At 42.2% G+C, this 14012-nt stretch overlaps 3 protein-coding genes across 3 annotated transcripts; 1 reads left to right on the top strand and 2 right to left on the bottom strand.

Annotated features, from left to right (window-relative positions):
* Window positions 1-5324: 5324 nt before the first annotated feature.
* Window positions 5325-5849, bottom strand: K441DRAFT_716310 (uncharacterized protein; the record flags this gene model as incomplete). The annotated part of the gene is made up of 2 exons (XM_067653975.1): window positions 5325-5725; window positions 5844-5849. 2 exons carry the CDS (start codon window positions 5847-5849, stop codon window positions 5384-5386), a joined length of 348 nt encoding a protein of 115 aa, XP_067504984.1. The 3' UTR covers window positions 5325-5383.
* Window positions 5850-7250: 1401 nt separating this feature from the next.
* K441DRAFT_634028 (Clavaminate synthase-like protein) lies at window positions 7251-8749 on the bottom strand. Its single transcript, XM_067646395.1, has 5 exons — window positions 8430-8749; window positions 8146-8373; window positions 8022-8095; window positions 7806-7975; window positions 7251-7753 (listed from the first exon to the last, which is right to left on the bottom strand). The coding sequence occupies exons 1-5, from the start codon at window positions 8635-8637 to the stop codon at window positions 7318-7320; spliced, it is 1116 nt and encodes a 371-aa protein (XP_067504983.1). The 5' UTR covers window positions 8638-8749; the 3' UTR covers window positions 7251-7317.
* A 1292-nt stretch (window positions 8750-10041) lies between these two features.
* K441DRAFT_658163 (uncharacterized protein) lies at window positions 10042-10475 on the top strand. Its single transcript, XM_067648296.1, has one exon. It carries the CDS (start codon window positions 10054-10056, stop codon window positions 10363-10365), a length of 312 nt encoding a protein of 103 aa, XP_067504982.1. The 5' UTR covers window positions 10042-10053; the 3' UTR covers window positions 10366-10475.
* The last annotated feature ends 3537 nt before the right edge of the window (window positions 10476-14012 follow it).

The raw sequence follows: 14012 nt of genomic DNA, 5'->3' as shown, positions 1-14012 counted from the left end.
AATTAAGATAGCTATTTGGGATATTGCTAAACTCTAAGACGAGCTTTAAGGTCAAGGATTATAAAATAAAGAAGATATTGCTAAAGAGTTTTGTAAGTATAGTAGTCTCGGTAAACTCTATAACTATAACGTCTTCTCTTGCTCTTCTCCTAGTTAATTTTAAGCCTTCCTTACGGCAGTTAGCTAAGCAATTCCTATAGATAATAACACGCGGTAGAACTCCTGGCTAGATAAGGTTACTGTCGCTTTATAAAAGCGTAAGGAATTTATATCCTAGACAGAAGATCACTAGCAGGAGCTTAGTAATAATGTTCTTATAAGAGACGACTAGCAAGAGCTTAAAGACATTAAAGAAATCCTCTAACCTCTTAAGACCTATACAAAGAACATAGAAGGGCATACCGCTATACTTTATACAACCTTTAATAACATAGAATTCCTTATCCGCTACTTTACCTAAATACAGGAGAGGTTTAAGGGTAACGCTTAAATAACTATAAGGTTAATAGCAGCTTAGTATAAGTTTAATAAGTACTATAAGTTCACTAATAATATACCCGTTTACGCGGCAGCAGCTCTTCTTTACCCCTAACTACGCGAAGTATACCTTAGGAAGGTATAGTTAGGCAAGGAGCAGTAGAAGTAGATTAAGCCTACTATTACTAAGGTTTAAAACCTATAGAGGGACTATTTTAAGCTAGAGAGCGTATAACTAGTAAATCTCGACTTAATTAAAGATCTAATTGCACGCTTTATTGCTAAAATAACTATTTTAACAGCAACCGTTGATAAATTTAATAACTTTATTAAGGTATAACTCTAATAATCGCTTATTACTCTAGCTAATATCTATAGGGCGCACAAACCTCTATTGGCGATTAATCACCTCTTAACTGGTAGCTGGAACCTGTATAGTAATTTACCTATCCTAACCTTTCCTAAATGGCTATTACCGTCTTTAGTATCCCCTTAATATCGGCTGGTCTAGAATAAGTCTTCTCGGGAGCTAAATATATAATTGCGCTAGAGAGAGTAAGGCTTAGAGTAAAGATGTTGGAGATAGCAGAGTTACTAAAGAGCTAGGTCCGTATTTTAAAAATAATAGGTAAGGCACCGCTAAGTGGCGTATTTATAAAAAGCCGCTTTATAAATAAGGCATTAAAGGTATTAGAAGAGAAAGGCGACGGCAATAAGGTAGTTAAACTACCTCTTAAATAAGATAGTTAACTATAGGCTCAACACTATAAATTACTCCTCCTGTTTATATAGTACAACGCCTAAGCTCTGCGCAAGTGCCTCTGTGAGGCGTTATGCTTGGCCTCTATTGCTATAGAAACCCCAGATCGAGTAAACAATGGCTTCGCCTAAGCTTATTAGTTATACCTGCGAAACCTGAAACATATTAAAACGTTTCGCATAAAACTGATACGAAACGCCATGAAACTGAAACCGCGTGTCAGTTTCAGTTTCAATGTTTCTATACAACACTGAGTCTCATAGCTTTCTTCAAATTACGCCACTTTAATGTGACGAGCATTAACGGAATACGAACCGAGAGAGCGCTGCGTTGCGATTGCCTGGTAGTTATAATGCAAAATGTAAGAATCTCCACATATATCCGAGCCAATGGGGGGCGCAGATGAGAGTGTGGGTCATCTGAGAGTAGGACTTTGTACTGTTCATATAGTGGTAGGGCTTCTGTGAGCTCCTGGAATGATTCTGTAATAAAGCGGAATTTCTTGTGAGGTCGTTTTCTATCTAGACCGGAAAAGACGGGTTAGAACGTGTCCAATGTGCTGTTGAATTGAAAGAAAGCAATGTTCGGCTGTACCAGAAGAACAAATTTTATAGAACCCCAGATAAGATCGCCCACGGCTGGGATGGTTGACAAATGGTGTCAAGTGCACTCTGAAAGCGATTGAACGACTCCAACAATCCTATCGAGAACACCAAGGAATTTGTGAGAAACCCTCTATGCTCATGCAAACCGTTCCTGAGTGCTCCGCATTCTGCGGACGCGGAGAGCATCTTTGACCGAATCAATAGTACTTGATTGCCTGGACAGAGACTGCATCATATTCTTGCTGTATAATCGTAATTCCGACCTTCCCTGCAAGCAAACCCACTGCGACTTCATAGGCTGGTACGGCCAATCTTTCATTGATCTCAGTATTGGGCAAAAAATGTTGAGGAATGTGTGCGAGCTATCAGTGAAGCTCTTCGTCCGGCCTTGGTTATCATCAATCTCTCCGCTCCACATAGCGAGTTTCCACTGTGCATGGTTGCCAGGACGATTTTTCTATGTCCTAATGATTGAGAGTGGGGCCTACTCATATACACAAACAAAGCTACGTTATTTGGGCAGCATTGCTTGGCGCCTTCATCGTGCTGTGAAATTATAGGCACTGGACCAGCATACACCAACGTAGCACGAGAGCCATCCCGTGATTTTGTGTTGCAGTGATGCCCGTCTGCCTTCTTTCGGCAGCAGGGATAGATGTCGCATAATCATATGCAAGATGCCTAGTGTTACATTGGGAGAATGAGGCGACTGATAAGTACATTTATTTTAGCCTCTTGATTCTACAGCACAACAAGAAGTTGTCCAGTCATTCACAACTGCTGGGGTCATGTGGGGGCCTACGAGAGCAGGCTGCTTGAGCGCATCTGGCCAGGCAAATCATTGATTCGTGTTAAACCCTTTGGTTGTAAGGTAGAATGCATTTGGCAAGCCTTGTCATGCCCTCTATGGCGATCCGATGAACAGTGATTTCTGGAAGAGCGAGGTGAGGCGTGCTAGGTCCTAAAACGAGCGGTGAGATAATCCTTGTGAAGTCAGATGCTACCGGCTCTAAAATTAGTTTATCTAACCTATAGTTTGTGGTGTGCGATGGAATGTGATACGTAAATGCCGATGGATTGGTAGCAAGCAAATCTGATGGCGCATTGGGCCTAAACAAATGTTAAGATTGCGTGCCTCTGCTTATGGCCCTTATGGACCCCCGAAACTGGGTTATCGTCTTTTATTCAAAATAATGGTTCAATAAACTCATGGTCCGCGTACGCAACTCTTTGCGGTATGTAGTAAGCTCAATGCAAAACTGTTCAACGCATTGCTTGATGCTACGGTGGATATTAATTCCATGGAATTGTGGTGAGTTTTTCGTAACCGTTTCCCTTCAACTGAGCGAGTGGAGGGCAAACCCTATACAGAATTTTTAGGAAATTTAGTTTTTCAGGGTCCTCCGAGACCGAGTCCGTAGCAGCCTATACACTTGTTGAAACCTGAAAACGAGGTCTGAAAATGAGGACTCGTGGTGTTTATTGAGTGTGGCTTCTAAGGGCCTCTAATATATACACCAAGATAGGTGATATAATAAGAATGACGACTACGTCGTCATTCGGTAGGGGAAACAGGTAATTAGACAATTCGATGAGACATATGATGGTAAATAGCGGGGTAATGAGACATAGGGTACACTAGGTATATCACACAAACCAGTGATAAGTAACGTCATTCTCCGTTCGACACATCTAGCTTGTGAGATCCATTTCAACTCCAGTCATTTTATGAGTAACCCATCGGTTAGTTTCAACAGTGTAGAGAAGCACTGTTAACAAAATATTGAGGTTTAGGCGTTTCTGTAAGATTCGGTCAGAGTTGACTTCTAATATTTTTTGAAGGGTTTCGGATTGTGGCGTAGAAAAAAAAGGTAAAAGGGAGAGGTTCTTACGGATTTTCGGCGCCCTTTTAACCCACTTTCCATTGGTGTGATTGAAGAGAAGCCATTTGCGAGTGTTTGGTATATGGCTAGCATATCTTCCCATATGATCATCAACTGCATTTCCGCGGCTAAGTTGGTCACTTGAGCCACGTATGCAGACATGCGTTAGATACAAAAGTGTATCTTCTGATCCCTCCTTCTCGCGTGTTCAGGAAGGACATGCGTCTAAGGTATACCTGTTCATATCCTAGATACCCGGGAGGGTCTTCAGCCGTCGTGTTGTCAAAAAGCAAATGGTATTGGCTTGGTAAGTTCGAGGCAAGATTTCTAATATCAACGCCTGGTGGTAGTCCATAAGACGTGTCTCTACACGTTTGAGCGTTCTGTGAGGCGTAAAATAGGTTCTCGCATTTATCATTGAGAGCATCATTTAGTTTTCTGGTGAGGATTTCCCAGAATAGCTCAGATCTTCTGAAGGCGTATGTGTAGTGGCTGTAATCTGGGCAATACTACCCCTCTGTGAGAGCCTGAAGGCTGGAAGAGGCTCTTGAAGCAGCTTTATTTAGACGGCTAAAAGACGGGTTTTGTGACATATTTTGTATGCCAGCCTTGCTCATAACCGGGCAGTGATGTCACTGGTTAGGTTACTTTATTGGATCGGTTCGGTTATACCAAAATTCAAAGCCTAACCGGTTAGACGATTTTATTGGCTTAATCTGGATCGGTTCTGAAGCTTTAGCGATAACCAGGTAACCAGGAACCAGTAAGGCCTTAGTGGTAAGGATTTAGGTAAGGGCGAACGTCACCTAAGGGAGCCAAGCCTCGTCTATTGGCTTAAAATTACCGTGTAGCAACGCCCGAGTTAATCCGTTCGAGGCTTTGTAGATGATCAGATCGATTAGATGTAGTTAATTTAATGGAGTTGATGAAGTTAAGGTGGTTATTCCTAACCGCGTTATCCCCATTGCGTCGCCTATATTACGTCGCCCATAACGCGTCACCTTTATTATTACTACCCTTACTACTGCCCTCATCGCGTTACCCTTATTACTGCCCATATACTGCCCTCATTGTTTTATAATTAATGACTAATCGTTGTTTAACACCGTGCTAAGACTCGCGATAGTAAGTACGACGTTCTAATTTGCTTATTGATCGCTAATATTACTGCTGACGTCCTGCAAGCTTTATAGGATCTCTATATACTATTTCATTACTTTATATAACTCCTCCGTACCTTCCTTAAGCACCTTTACCGCTTTATACACTATATTACTCCAAAATCTATATATTTTATCCGGTTGATCTGGTTTAACCGGTTACATAACCGGTTAGTAGCCTAAATCCGAATTTTGGATCGGTTTTGGCCTCATTTTTGTAACCTAACCTAACCGCTGACATCACTGTAACCGGGTTCAATGCGGACATTTCGATCAAGTCCAATAATGTGCAAAGTAGGAACTATGACTTCTCGCACGGCCCAAAATGATGGCGATTTGGCGCAGATGGTACCGGCTCGGATTCATTCCCTCTTCTGGCACATTCTGACTAAATGAAGCAGCTGGAGAAATTTTCGAAAATAGGACGTAAGGCAGCAGAGCGAGCATGAATATGGTTACAGAGCCCTGGAATTCAACATTCAAGGCTTTTCTCGAGGCTTATTTTGATGTGTCAATGTAGGGAACAAACGATAAGATCCTCCTGGCTTCTTCGTTGCCCTGGACATCGGCTGTGGTGAGAAAAGCCATGGTATCAATAGCAATCGTATGCTCTTTCCGGAGTCCGCCTCTACCGTTACGGTTGGCTCGTACATTGGCAATCTTGATAAGCTTGTTGAGTATTGCGGCGTATGACACGGAGTCTCTGATTAGGCCTCCTCCCCCTTCATGCGCTGTACCGTCGAGAATAATTGCCCCGAATCGATTACAGTAATAGGCATCGTATGAAAATCGAAGTATGGAGCCGTGGTGGCTTAGACGGTTCTGTCGCCGGAAAATGGACTGTAGTGTTCCACAGAGTTAAATATGCTATAATTTTGATTGAAAAGCCAATAACATGTGAGTCATGACGTATAGAAAGATAGCCTTCCTTGTAACAGTTAGGCTTAAGTCAGCATACTTGCATCGGCGCATTTCCGACTTTGTGAGGTCGGTGTGGTGCGTATTGGGCACTGTTATATGGTTGCCTTCTTATATCGCCTTGCCCGAGCAGTGGGGGTCACTTGTAGCCTGAGAAGGCACAGTACCAAGGCTGGAACTTTAAGGAACTTTATTCTCCAAGTGACCAGGTGACCATGCAGCTTTAGTAAATGTAGATGAGGCTCAAAAATACGTCGGTATTTCTGCCACAAAATGCGGTAAATGCAGCCAAGTACTATCAGATGGCTATGCTGAATTCCCCTGTGCATGTTATCTCCTCAACTCCCGCCAGTACCAAGTATGGCCCCCAAAACATTCGTTGCAAGACGTCTCAAGAGCATTGAGAGCGTGGAAAGATCTTATCAAGAAGAGGGTCTGCCAGCACTCAGTGTCCCTGTTCAAACAATTGATCTCCGGTCTATAGCGAATCGCGAAAGCCCAATCCTGAGGGAGTGCTTCGAACGAGACAGCAGAGCTGCGGAAGGATACCTGAACAAGGCTTCTCAAAAAACGCTTCTTTTTCATAGTTGTGCAAACGAAATAAGCCCATCTCTCCTTCAATCTTTCTCTAAAAGAGGCCCTTCAATACGTTTTGCGCGACCACAGAGTTATTTTTCAAGACGTCCTGCAGTCTACTGGACTGATTCTTTAGAATTTGCTTACGCCTGGGGAGTTTATACCGAGACTGGTCGTTGGATCCCTAACGTCTTGAACGAATCCATATCAATTGAGTGTTTAGTATTTGTTTCAAAGGTGGATTTGTCATCCATCCCAGCTCCTTCAGGTGTGCATATGATTCCTTCACCTTGTACGTCTGAAAGCGAGATGCAATTAGATAATGTGAGCGTCCTTGAAAATTCATGCTGTGTGAAAGGAGATCATTTAATTTTGCCAGTGGTGTGATGCGAACAAAACAGGTGGCAGCAATAGAAGCCGTATCCCACCTCCGAACAACGACAAATCAGACTGGAGCTTAATCGGCTCCCGTATTCCAATGGTAAAGATTTGATTATTTTCTTAGAGGTTGCTGGCCTGAAATCAATCCACGTATCTATAGTCTAACTGACTTGCAAAATACCAGCAAACTATTCGAGCTCTGAAGCATATCAAGAACGTTGATTCAATACGAATGTATGCCGCATGTGATGAACCTACTAGCCAATACATAGCGGAAGCTGGCGTTGAAGTATATAATCACTCTCTTTTGGGGTGGTGGATGAGCATAGAAAGCTAACTTGGTGTTAGATCTTGCATTTTTTGTCCAAGCCTGTTGTGAAATCCAAAATATAGGGTGTTGTATGTGGGCATCATCATGGAAAGACGTTGGTCAGAGCCTGCCCCTCCCCTATTAGATTTGTGTTGAGTGCAATTTGCTGTAAACTTCTAAGATCTGTGAATGTCTGTTCAGTCTATTATTATTTAGATCATTAAAGACAATAGCAAAGAGGAGAGCATCAGGGTTCAGGCTCGAGAGGCCACTGCACTTCTTCTTCCGCCTCATCTCCTGCGCTGAAAGTGTGTTCCCAGTATACGTTGAGAGACCTCGGTGGAGGGCCTGCCATCTTGCAATCCTGGAGCCAGAGTCTTAGAATATGACGGCCTTCGTTCGTATCTCCGCCATCGTCGAAGCTTTCTCTGCCATGCAAGATCTTCCTATTATTGAAGTAAATCATATCTCCAGTTTCATAATTTAATTTCAATACGGCATTCATTGCCGCAAAGTGTACTGCGTCGAGCGCTTCGGCTTGAATATCACTCAAAGCTGTTGTGCCGGGTGGACGCTTGGAGCGTGGAGAGTCCATCAAGGAGCCACGGCTGAATATCATCTCCGGCTCTCCGCTGTCCGTGTACATAACAGGTCTTTCATGGTAGACATTATTGTTGGGCGGCCTGGAAGGGAGATGTCAGCCCTTCACATGAATCGTGACGAAGGAGGATTCACCTGTTGTAAAAGGGCCAGTTCGGCTTGCACAATATTGGCAACAGGTCGGGATAAGTAGATGCAATCCTGTTATAAACCGCTGAGACAGGAGCGAAGATCCCAGTACCACCTTTGGAAGCAGATTTGAGAACAAACATGGCGACAACATCTCCGTAGTCTGTATGAAACGGCTGAAACATCAGTTAGCGCAGAGTCAGCGGTGTTGCAGAATTAAACACTCGCCAGGGCATCGCTACAGTAAGGGGAAGAGTAGATCTCGCCTCGCTTACGCGCTAAATCTTTTAGGTGGACTATCTTGTTGTTAGGGGACGGTCATTTTTGGAGAACTGAGCTGGAGTACTGAGATATTTGGTTCTAGTCTGGCGACCTCTTTTTTCAGAGAGGTGACTAGATAAGCCAGCGAAAATAATAATATTTTCCCGGCAAGAATATCTTAACAGGTTAATCCCCCAGAAGACTACGAGACCGCATCCTTTATGTATTTCCAGTCTCTTTTCGATCAAATACTCCTGGAGTAAAGGCAACGGGAATGTCTCTTTGCAAATTGCATTGAGTCGTGCTCCTGAGTCTAATAGGGCACCTGGAGGTTAGAGCTTGATTTGTCGATTGTGAAGAGAGGCTGACCGCGGTATTTGAGACAAGCACGGTGAATTTCTTCAAGATGGATCTGAGACAGAGTAACTCTATGGCCTTCGCCAAGGCTGGCTGTCTTGCACGCGCAAGACGAGCAAAGCCTCGATGAGAAGTCGTCCGGAAGCTGTGGCTGGGGAGTCGTCGACGCGAGCCTGGCATCTCTTCGTCTAAGAAAATTTGCTTGGTCTGGCTCATACATGCCGGGGATACACGGATGAGACTCAACAAACAATGGCCTTGTATCTCAGTAACCGAAGTTCGGCCGCTCGTCAGCAAAGCCCACCGTCTTTATGCATTGTCATCGGCGGCCGAGAAGAGGAAACAATAATCTTTCAGCCTGATGCTGGTGCTGCATGAGACTGCCACGAAGATTTGCCATGGAAAAGGCGAAGATTTGCCACGGAAAAGGCGAAGATTTGCCACGGAAGACTGCATTTGGAAGTGCCTTTGGTAGTGCATTGGGGCACAATGACTGCATCCGATGGACTGCCTTGCCGCCCGCGGGGGGACGTGGACGGGCGCAAAGCAAGTCCAGCTGGGCCCTGTCTCAGCCTTGCTCGCACTACCGTATGGGGACTTGCTTGCATAAATTAAACGCCTTCGTCACTCAACTCTCATGCTTCGTTACACCAGTCACGTCTATTACGCCCTAGCTACTCATTCTCGTTGACTTGTTTCGTTCTGTATTCCCGATAACGCCTTATCTTCTAGCAATACTGTTACTTCATTTACGGCCTCCATCCATGCACCCTTCCATCCGGCCATTCATTATCTATCACGCCGCTTGCATGCGGTCTGGCAGCAGTAGTCATATAACCGCCAGCCTACCTCATCTTCAAACGTGTCACCCACAGGAACTTGTGACTATTCTTATACCCATCTGTTTTCGTTCTCGAGGCTTAGTGAGACCGATGACTCCCTCTCATCATGGTTCGGTCAAGATCATTATTAGGTGCTTTTTCCTTCATGGCTGATTCCGGCTCAAACTCTCCTCAAAGCACACTGAATCAGTCTTTACACCACGATAGAAACCAGGCTCGATTCAAATGCCAGCCATGGCGAAGGCGCATTCAGCGAGTTCCGCTGGGAATTCTACTACTGACTTTGTTTTTTTACGGTATTTATGACTTTTGGCGCTTGAATACTAAAGAGAATAAAAGAGAGGAAAAATGGATGCGGGCTTCCTATTGTTCATACTTTGTTGAAGATTGTGAGACCACTGCATCATTTATATTTGACTCCGTCCACTCTCTCCTAAAGCAATGGCCTAGTACCTTTACACCAAACGGTCACTCTATTGTTACCGCAACTATACCGCTAAATACTTAACTGTATTATGCGAAAGTATGGTCTGGTACACCCAAAAAACTAACCTTTTTTGCCTTAAACGCGTAAGTTAATATGCTTTAGAGTTATTTTGCCCCTACTTAAACCAGCTAAGCCAAAGCGAAAAGGGTTCTTTAATAATAAAGTGTGCAGCGAAATGTCTATCGGCATTTATAGCTCTGTTGGTACTACGGTACTTCACACTATAGTTATAAAAAAACCGCTAAGAGTAATCTACTTTAATAGCTAATTAGCCTTACTTACCACTACAGGATTCCTTGACTCCCAGATGGCAGTCCTGGGACTCTATATACCCATTAACCCTAGGTATAACTACGTATACAATAAAACGCTTAGAGCTCATCAACTATATGACCTTATAAGGGATCTCGGAATCGACGGAGTTGTAAGGATAAACGCAGGGTTTGAAATTATGCTCTGCGACTATTCAGATTCTGGGGTGCAGGAGATTATTACCAGTAATATCACAGTCCCTAGAAACCAGCAGAGGGAGAAAGACCTCTCCCTACCTCAAGATCCGCATAGAACTCCCCCGCTTAGATATGGCAATTTGTTTGCACTACAGAATTTATGGGAATAGGTTAGAAGCAGTACCTGGCATTATAGCCAATCTGGCGGCGCTGGAAGTGGTACAATAGAAAAGAGAGTTAGACTAGATTTTTGTGGAATGGTAACTTTCTATAATCCTCGGCTTCGCAGTCTGAGCGGATCTTATTATAGGGGCATTTTCGGTTATAACACGTACCAAAACGGCTAGGGTCTTCGCCGAGGACATCGCCTTCTAAATATCAGCAAGGCAGATGCAAGAACAGTACAAACTTAGTTAAAACATGCAACCGCTAGGGCAAACACACCTAGCTTAGAACGCTCGCCATGTTCTGGAATCAATTGGCAAGCTTTAACAGAAGTAATTATAAATCATCACTATAGCCGTATAAAGAAAATACATACAACCCTTTAACAAAGAGCTTATTCCTCTAATAATACAAGCGCTATCCTAATCAAAGTTTATAAATTAAGTCACGCGGTTCTTTACCCTTATTTTCAATATCCTTTAATCGCCAGTCTTCCCTTAAGTTCAATTATAGACCAGACGATAACATAGTACGCCACTGCTTATACTAAGCACATTAATCCAGATACTGTGGGAGAATTTAAAATGCTTATTAAAGAATCTATACGCAAGGTCATGCTTAGACTTTATACTACTAAGTAGAAATTATTTGAGTGGAGTGGAACGTACACTACTAACTTGCTTAAGGCTACCATAGATTATGGAACCGTTCAATCCATAGAGTCTAGCATTAATTTGCTAGAAGAAATTAGGTTTTTCCGTACGGAGACTGCCTTAACCATGGAATGGCTTGGCTGGGGAAAATGGCATGATTGCGAGGAAAAGTGTAAATGGAATGTAAGTCCTTTTTATAAGCTGGGAATGCATAAAATTTTGCCAGAGCTCACCGTATAGATACAAAAGTTATGTGAAATCATTAATAATAATTGTTGCTGACTCTTCATTATTTAGGAACTTTGCTATATCCCCGCGTGGCCAGTTATCTACGCACCTGGAAAGCATCAAGGTGGAATTTACGGCGGTAGTGTGTTGTCTGCAGGAGAAATGCGTGACTTCTGGAAGCCAAAGTATTTGAGTCGTGACGATTTTGATTGTGGAGGTGGACGGGCAAGAGAACCTAAGCATCGATTTCCAGATGTGCAGCATAACGAATCCGAAGAGGCACCTCCTCATTAACTGTTATAGCTCATCACATGCAGCTCCCTGCCTCAAGCCCCGATTCTGCAAACTTTTAGGAGTAAACTAGAACCTACTCATGCCAGCAAATGACCAACAGGCAGCAAGCGTCCGGCTAGGTGTCAAGGTGTCGACTGGGCGCCGATCACAATTGTCGTTCCTATACACAATTCGATTAGCTAGATCAAAGCTAGATCAGGGGTGCCTGTTCGCCCAACTAGTATATATAGAGGCTCTAGAGCCTCAATCAATAAGATATAGTTCTCATTCTTAATCTTCCGTTCATAAGAAGGTGGCGATGGTTTCAGGACATAGAGCCGGAGAGCCAGAGGTTGCAAAGCGAAAGACTACCCTCCATACCAACTGCAGGGCTGCAAATCAGTCAGCTCAACTTAACAGAGGCCTTGATTTGGTTGAATTGAATGCTTTGTAACAGTGATCTATTTGGACTGGAGCGGCGTGAATCCGAGGCCGAATCCACTCCATCTACCAAAAAGACGGTTTGGCTCCAGGAGCCACTAGGGTTGTTTTGGATAATGCGAATAAGCGAGCATAAAATATCCTTTATCCAATAGAAAATGCATAAAATATCGCAATCGATAAGGGTAAAAGTGCCCTGTGCGGAGCTTTTCTACCCCAACTAGGTAGAATAGGACTCGCTCCTGCCAGAATTCGGCAGAATTTAGTAGACTTAGTAGAATTAGGAAGATATTGTAGATATTGCAGATATTGCGGATTGCGGATATTACGGTACCTTTCCCCCTTAACTATATAATAGCTAAATACTTAGAGAAAATCCACCTATTTCTCTTATAGTTCTTCTCTGATGCCAATTCTTTAAATACTCTATTTTCTTAAGAGTTTTAGGATCTATCTGTATTCTCTCCTATAATACTATACAACGTCCTCCTAAAAAGACTCTTTCTAGCTTATTACTTATTGCTAGAATTAAGAGAATTTTAATTGCTATAAGCGAGAGCCATGGCTAGCGCTTTTGTTGCTGTTCTTAAGACTACCACTAAAGTATAGTTGTTAAAATCTTATATAGCGTCTTAGAGATAAAGTCCTTATACTTATCTTAACTTTTTAGTTAAAATATTATACTATTAAGATCCTTGGCAATCTTATTAAACTCGTTAAGGTCTTAAGCTAGAGCTAGCTTTTTATATAACGATATACTTTTAGGCGTAGAACTCCTATTCCGATATCTTTCCTAAAGCTTTTTAACGCCGCTAAGTGCAGGCTTACAACACTCCTTTTTTTTTTTTTAAAAATCTACTTAATATATCTTATATAACGGGCTAGATAAAGAATAAGTGTAGTAGTATAAAGGGGCGAGTTATCTATTTTATGGTAATATCTATAAAAGGCATTCTAAGTATTTTTAATGCGTTTAGAGAACTCCTTATTAAATATATACTCCTTTTATTATATAATATTAGCTAAATTAAAAAATAAAAAGGGAAGATAAACTAACCTAAGATTTATTAAGGTGCTTAATTATAACATCTATTATAGAGAGTATATTCTTAAGCGTTGCTTTATATCCCTAGCATTTTAGGGTTACTTAGTAGAATATTTAAAGAAAACTTTTTATCGTACGAAGCGCCTCCTAGTCCTTTAGACTAAGATAGTCCTTTTTAGGTATATTTATAAGGCATATTGCTAGGGTATATAGTAGGGAGCAGGCAAGCCGAGTATAAGTTATAAGGAGAGTTGATAAAAGAGTATGATATAGTAATAAGGGTAGGCAATAGCTTAGTACAGAGACGAACCGATAAGGAGGGAAAGGACTGTAAGCCTAAGGAGCTTATAAGGAGGTGCCAAAAGATCCCTTATAATATTAAGGTTACGCTTAGTATACGTATTAAGGGCAAACTCTTTCTAAATTGCTACGCTAAGTATAAAATACTAGCTATTCTATCTTATATAATTATTAAGCGGAATTTTTCTCCGTATAAGACTTTTAAACTTCCTTATACAACTAGCTAAGCTATAAACTTTTATAGTATGTAGGAATTAAACAAATAACTTAATTATAAATCTATGGAAATTAAGTGGTATAAATATATAAAAGTAGACCCCTAACTCTAAAGCCTATAACTTATTTTATAAGGCCGAGGCGCTTAACGCAGACAGCACTAGAGCTACTAACCCAACAGGTACACATAGTGTGGAAGAGTAACCCAAACCTAGTAGCCTTATTACTTAGCCTTAACATTTCCAGGGCCTTCGACCGAGTCTCCTATAAAAGAATAATCCATAATATAAAGGCCCAAGCCGTACCCCACTAGATAGTATAGTTTATAAAGTCCTTTCTTAAGGATCGAACAACGAGGCTCTTAATTAGAGGATATATAGCATAAATAATATAAACGAACACCGGTATACCCTAAGGCTTAGCGCTGTTGCCAATCCTATTCCTCTTTTTTACCTATACACTCCTACCAGAGCTGCAAGGGGGAACCACTACAGCA

The sequence above is a fragment of the Cenococcum geophilum genome, assembly GCF_001692895.1.
Source record: "Cenococcum geophilum 1.58 unplaced genomic scaffold K441scaffold_16, whole genome shotgun sequence".
In the NCBI taxonomy this organism is placed as follows: domain Eukaryota; kingdom Fungi; phylum Ascomycota; class Dothideomycetes; order Gloniales; family Gloniaceae; genus Cenococcum; species Cenococcum geophilum.
The sequence above is the reverse complement of the archived record's forward strand: the minus strand, read 5'-3'. Positions and strand labels throughout refer to the sequence as shown.

Coding starts and splice junctions, on each gene's coding strand:
- K441DRAFT_634028 (XM_067646395.1), bottom strand. CDS start 8,637: ATGTATGAGCCAGACCAAGCAAATTTTCTTAGACGAAGAGATGCCAGG. Junction 8,374..8,429: donor TGCTTGTCTCAAATACCGCG/GTCAGCCTCTCT, acceptor GTGCCCTATTAG/ACTCAGGAGCACGACTCAAT. Junction 8,096..8,145: donor GACTAGAACCAAATATCTCA/GTACTCCAGCTC, acceptor ACAACAAGATAG/TCCACCTAAAAGATTTAGCG.
- K441DRAFT_658163 (XM_067648296.1), top strand. CDS start 10,054: ATGGCAGTCCTGGGACTCTATATACCCATTAACCCTAGGTATAACTAC.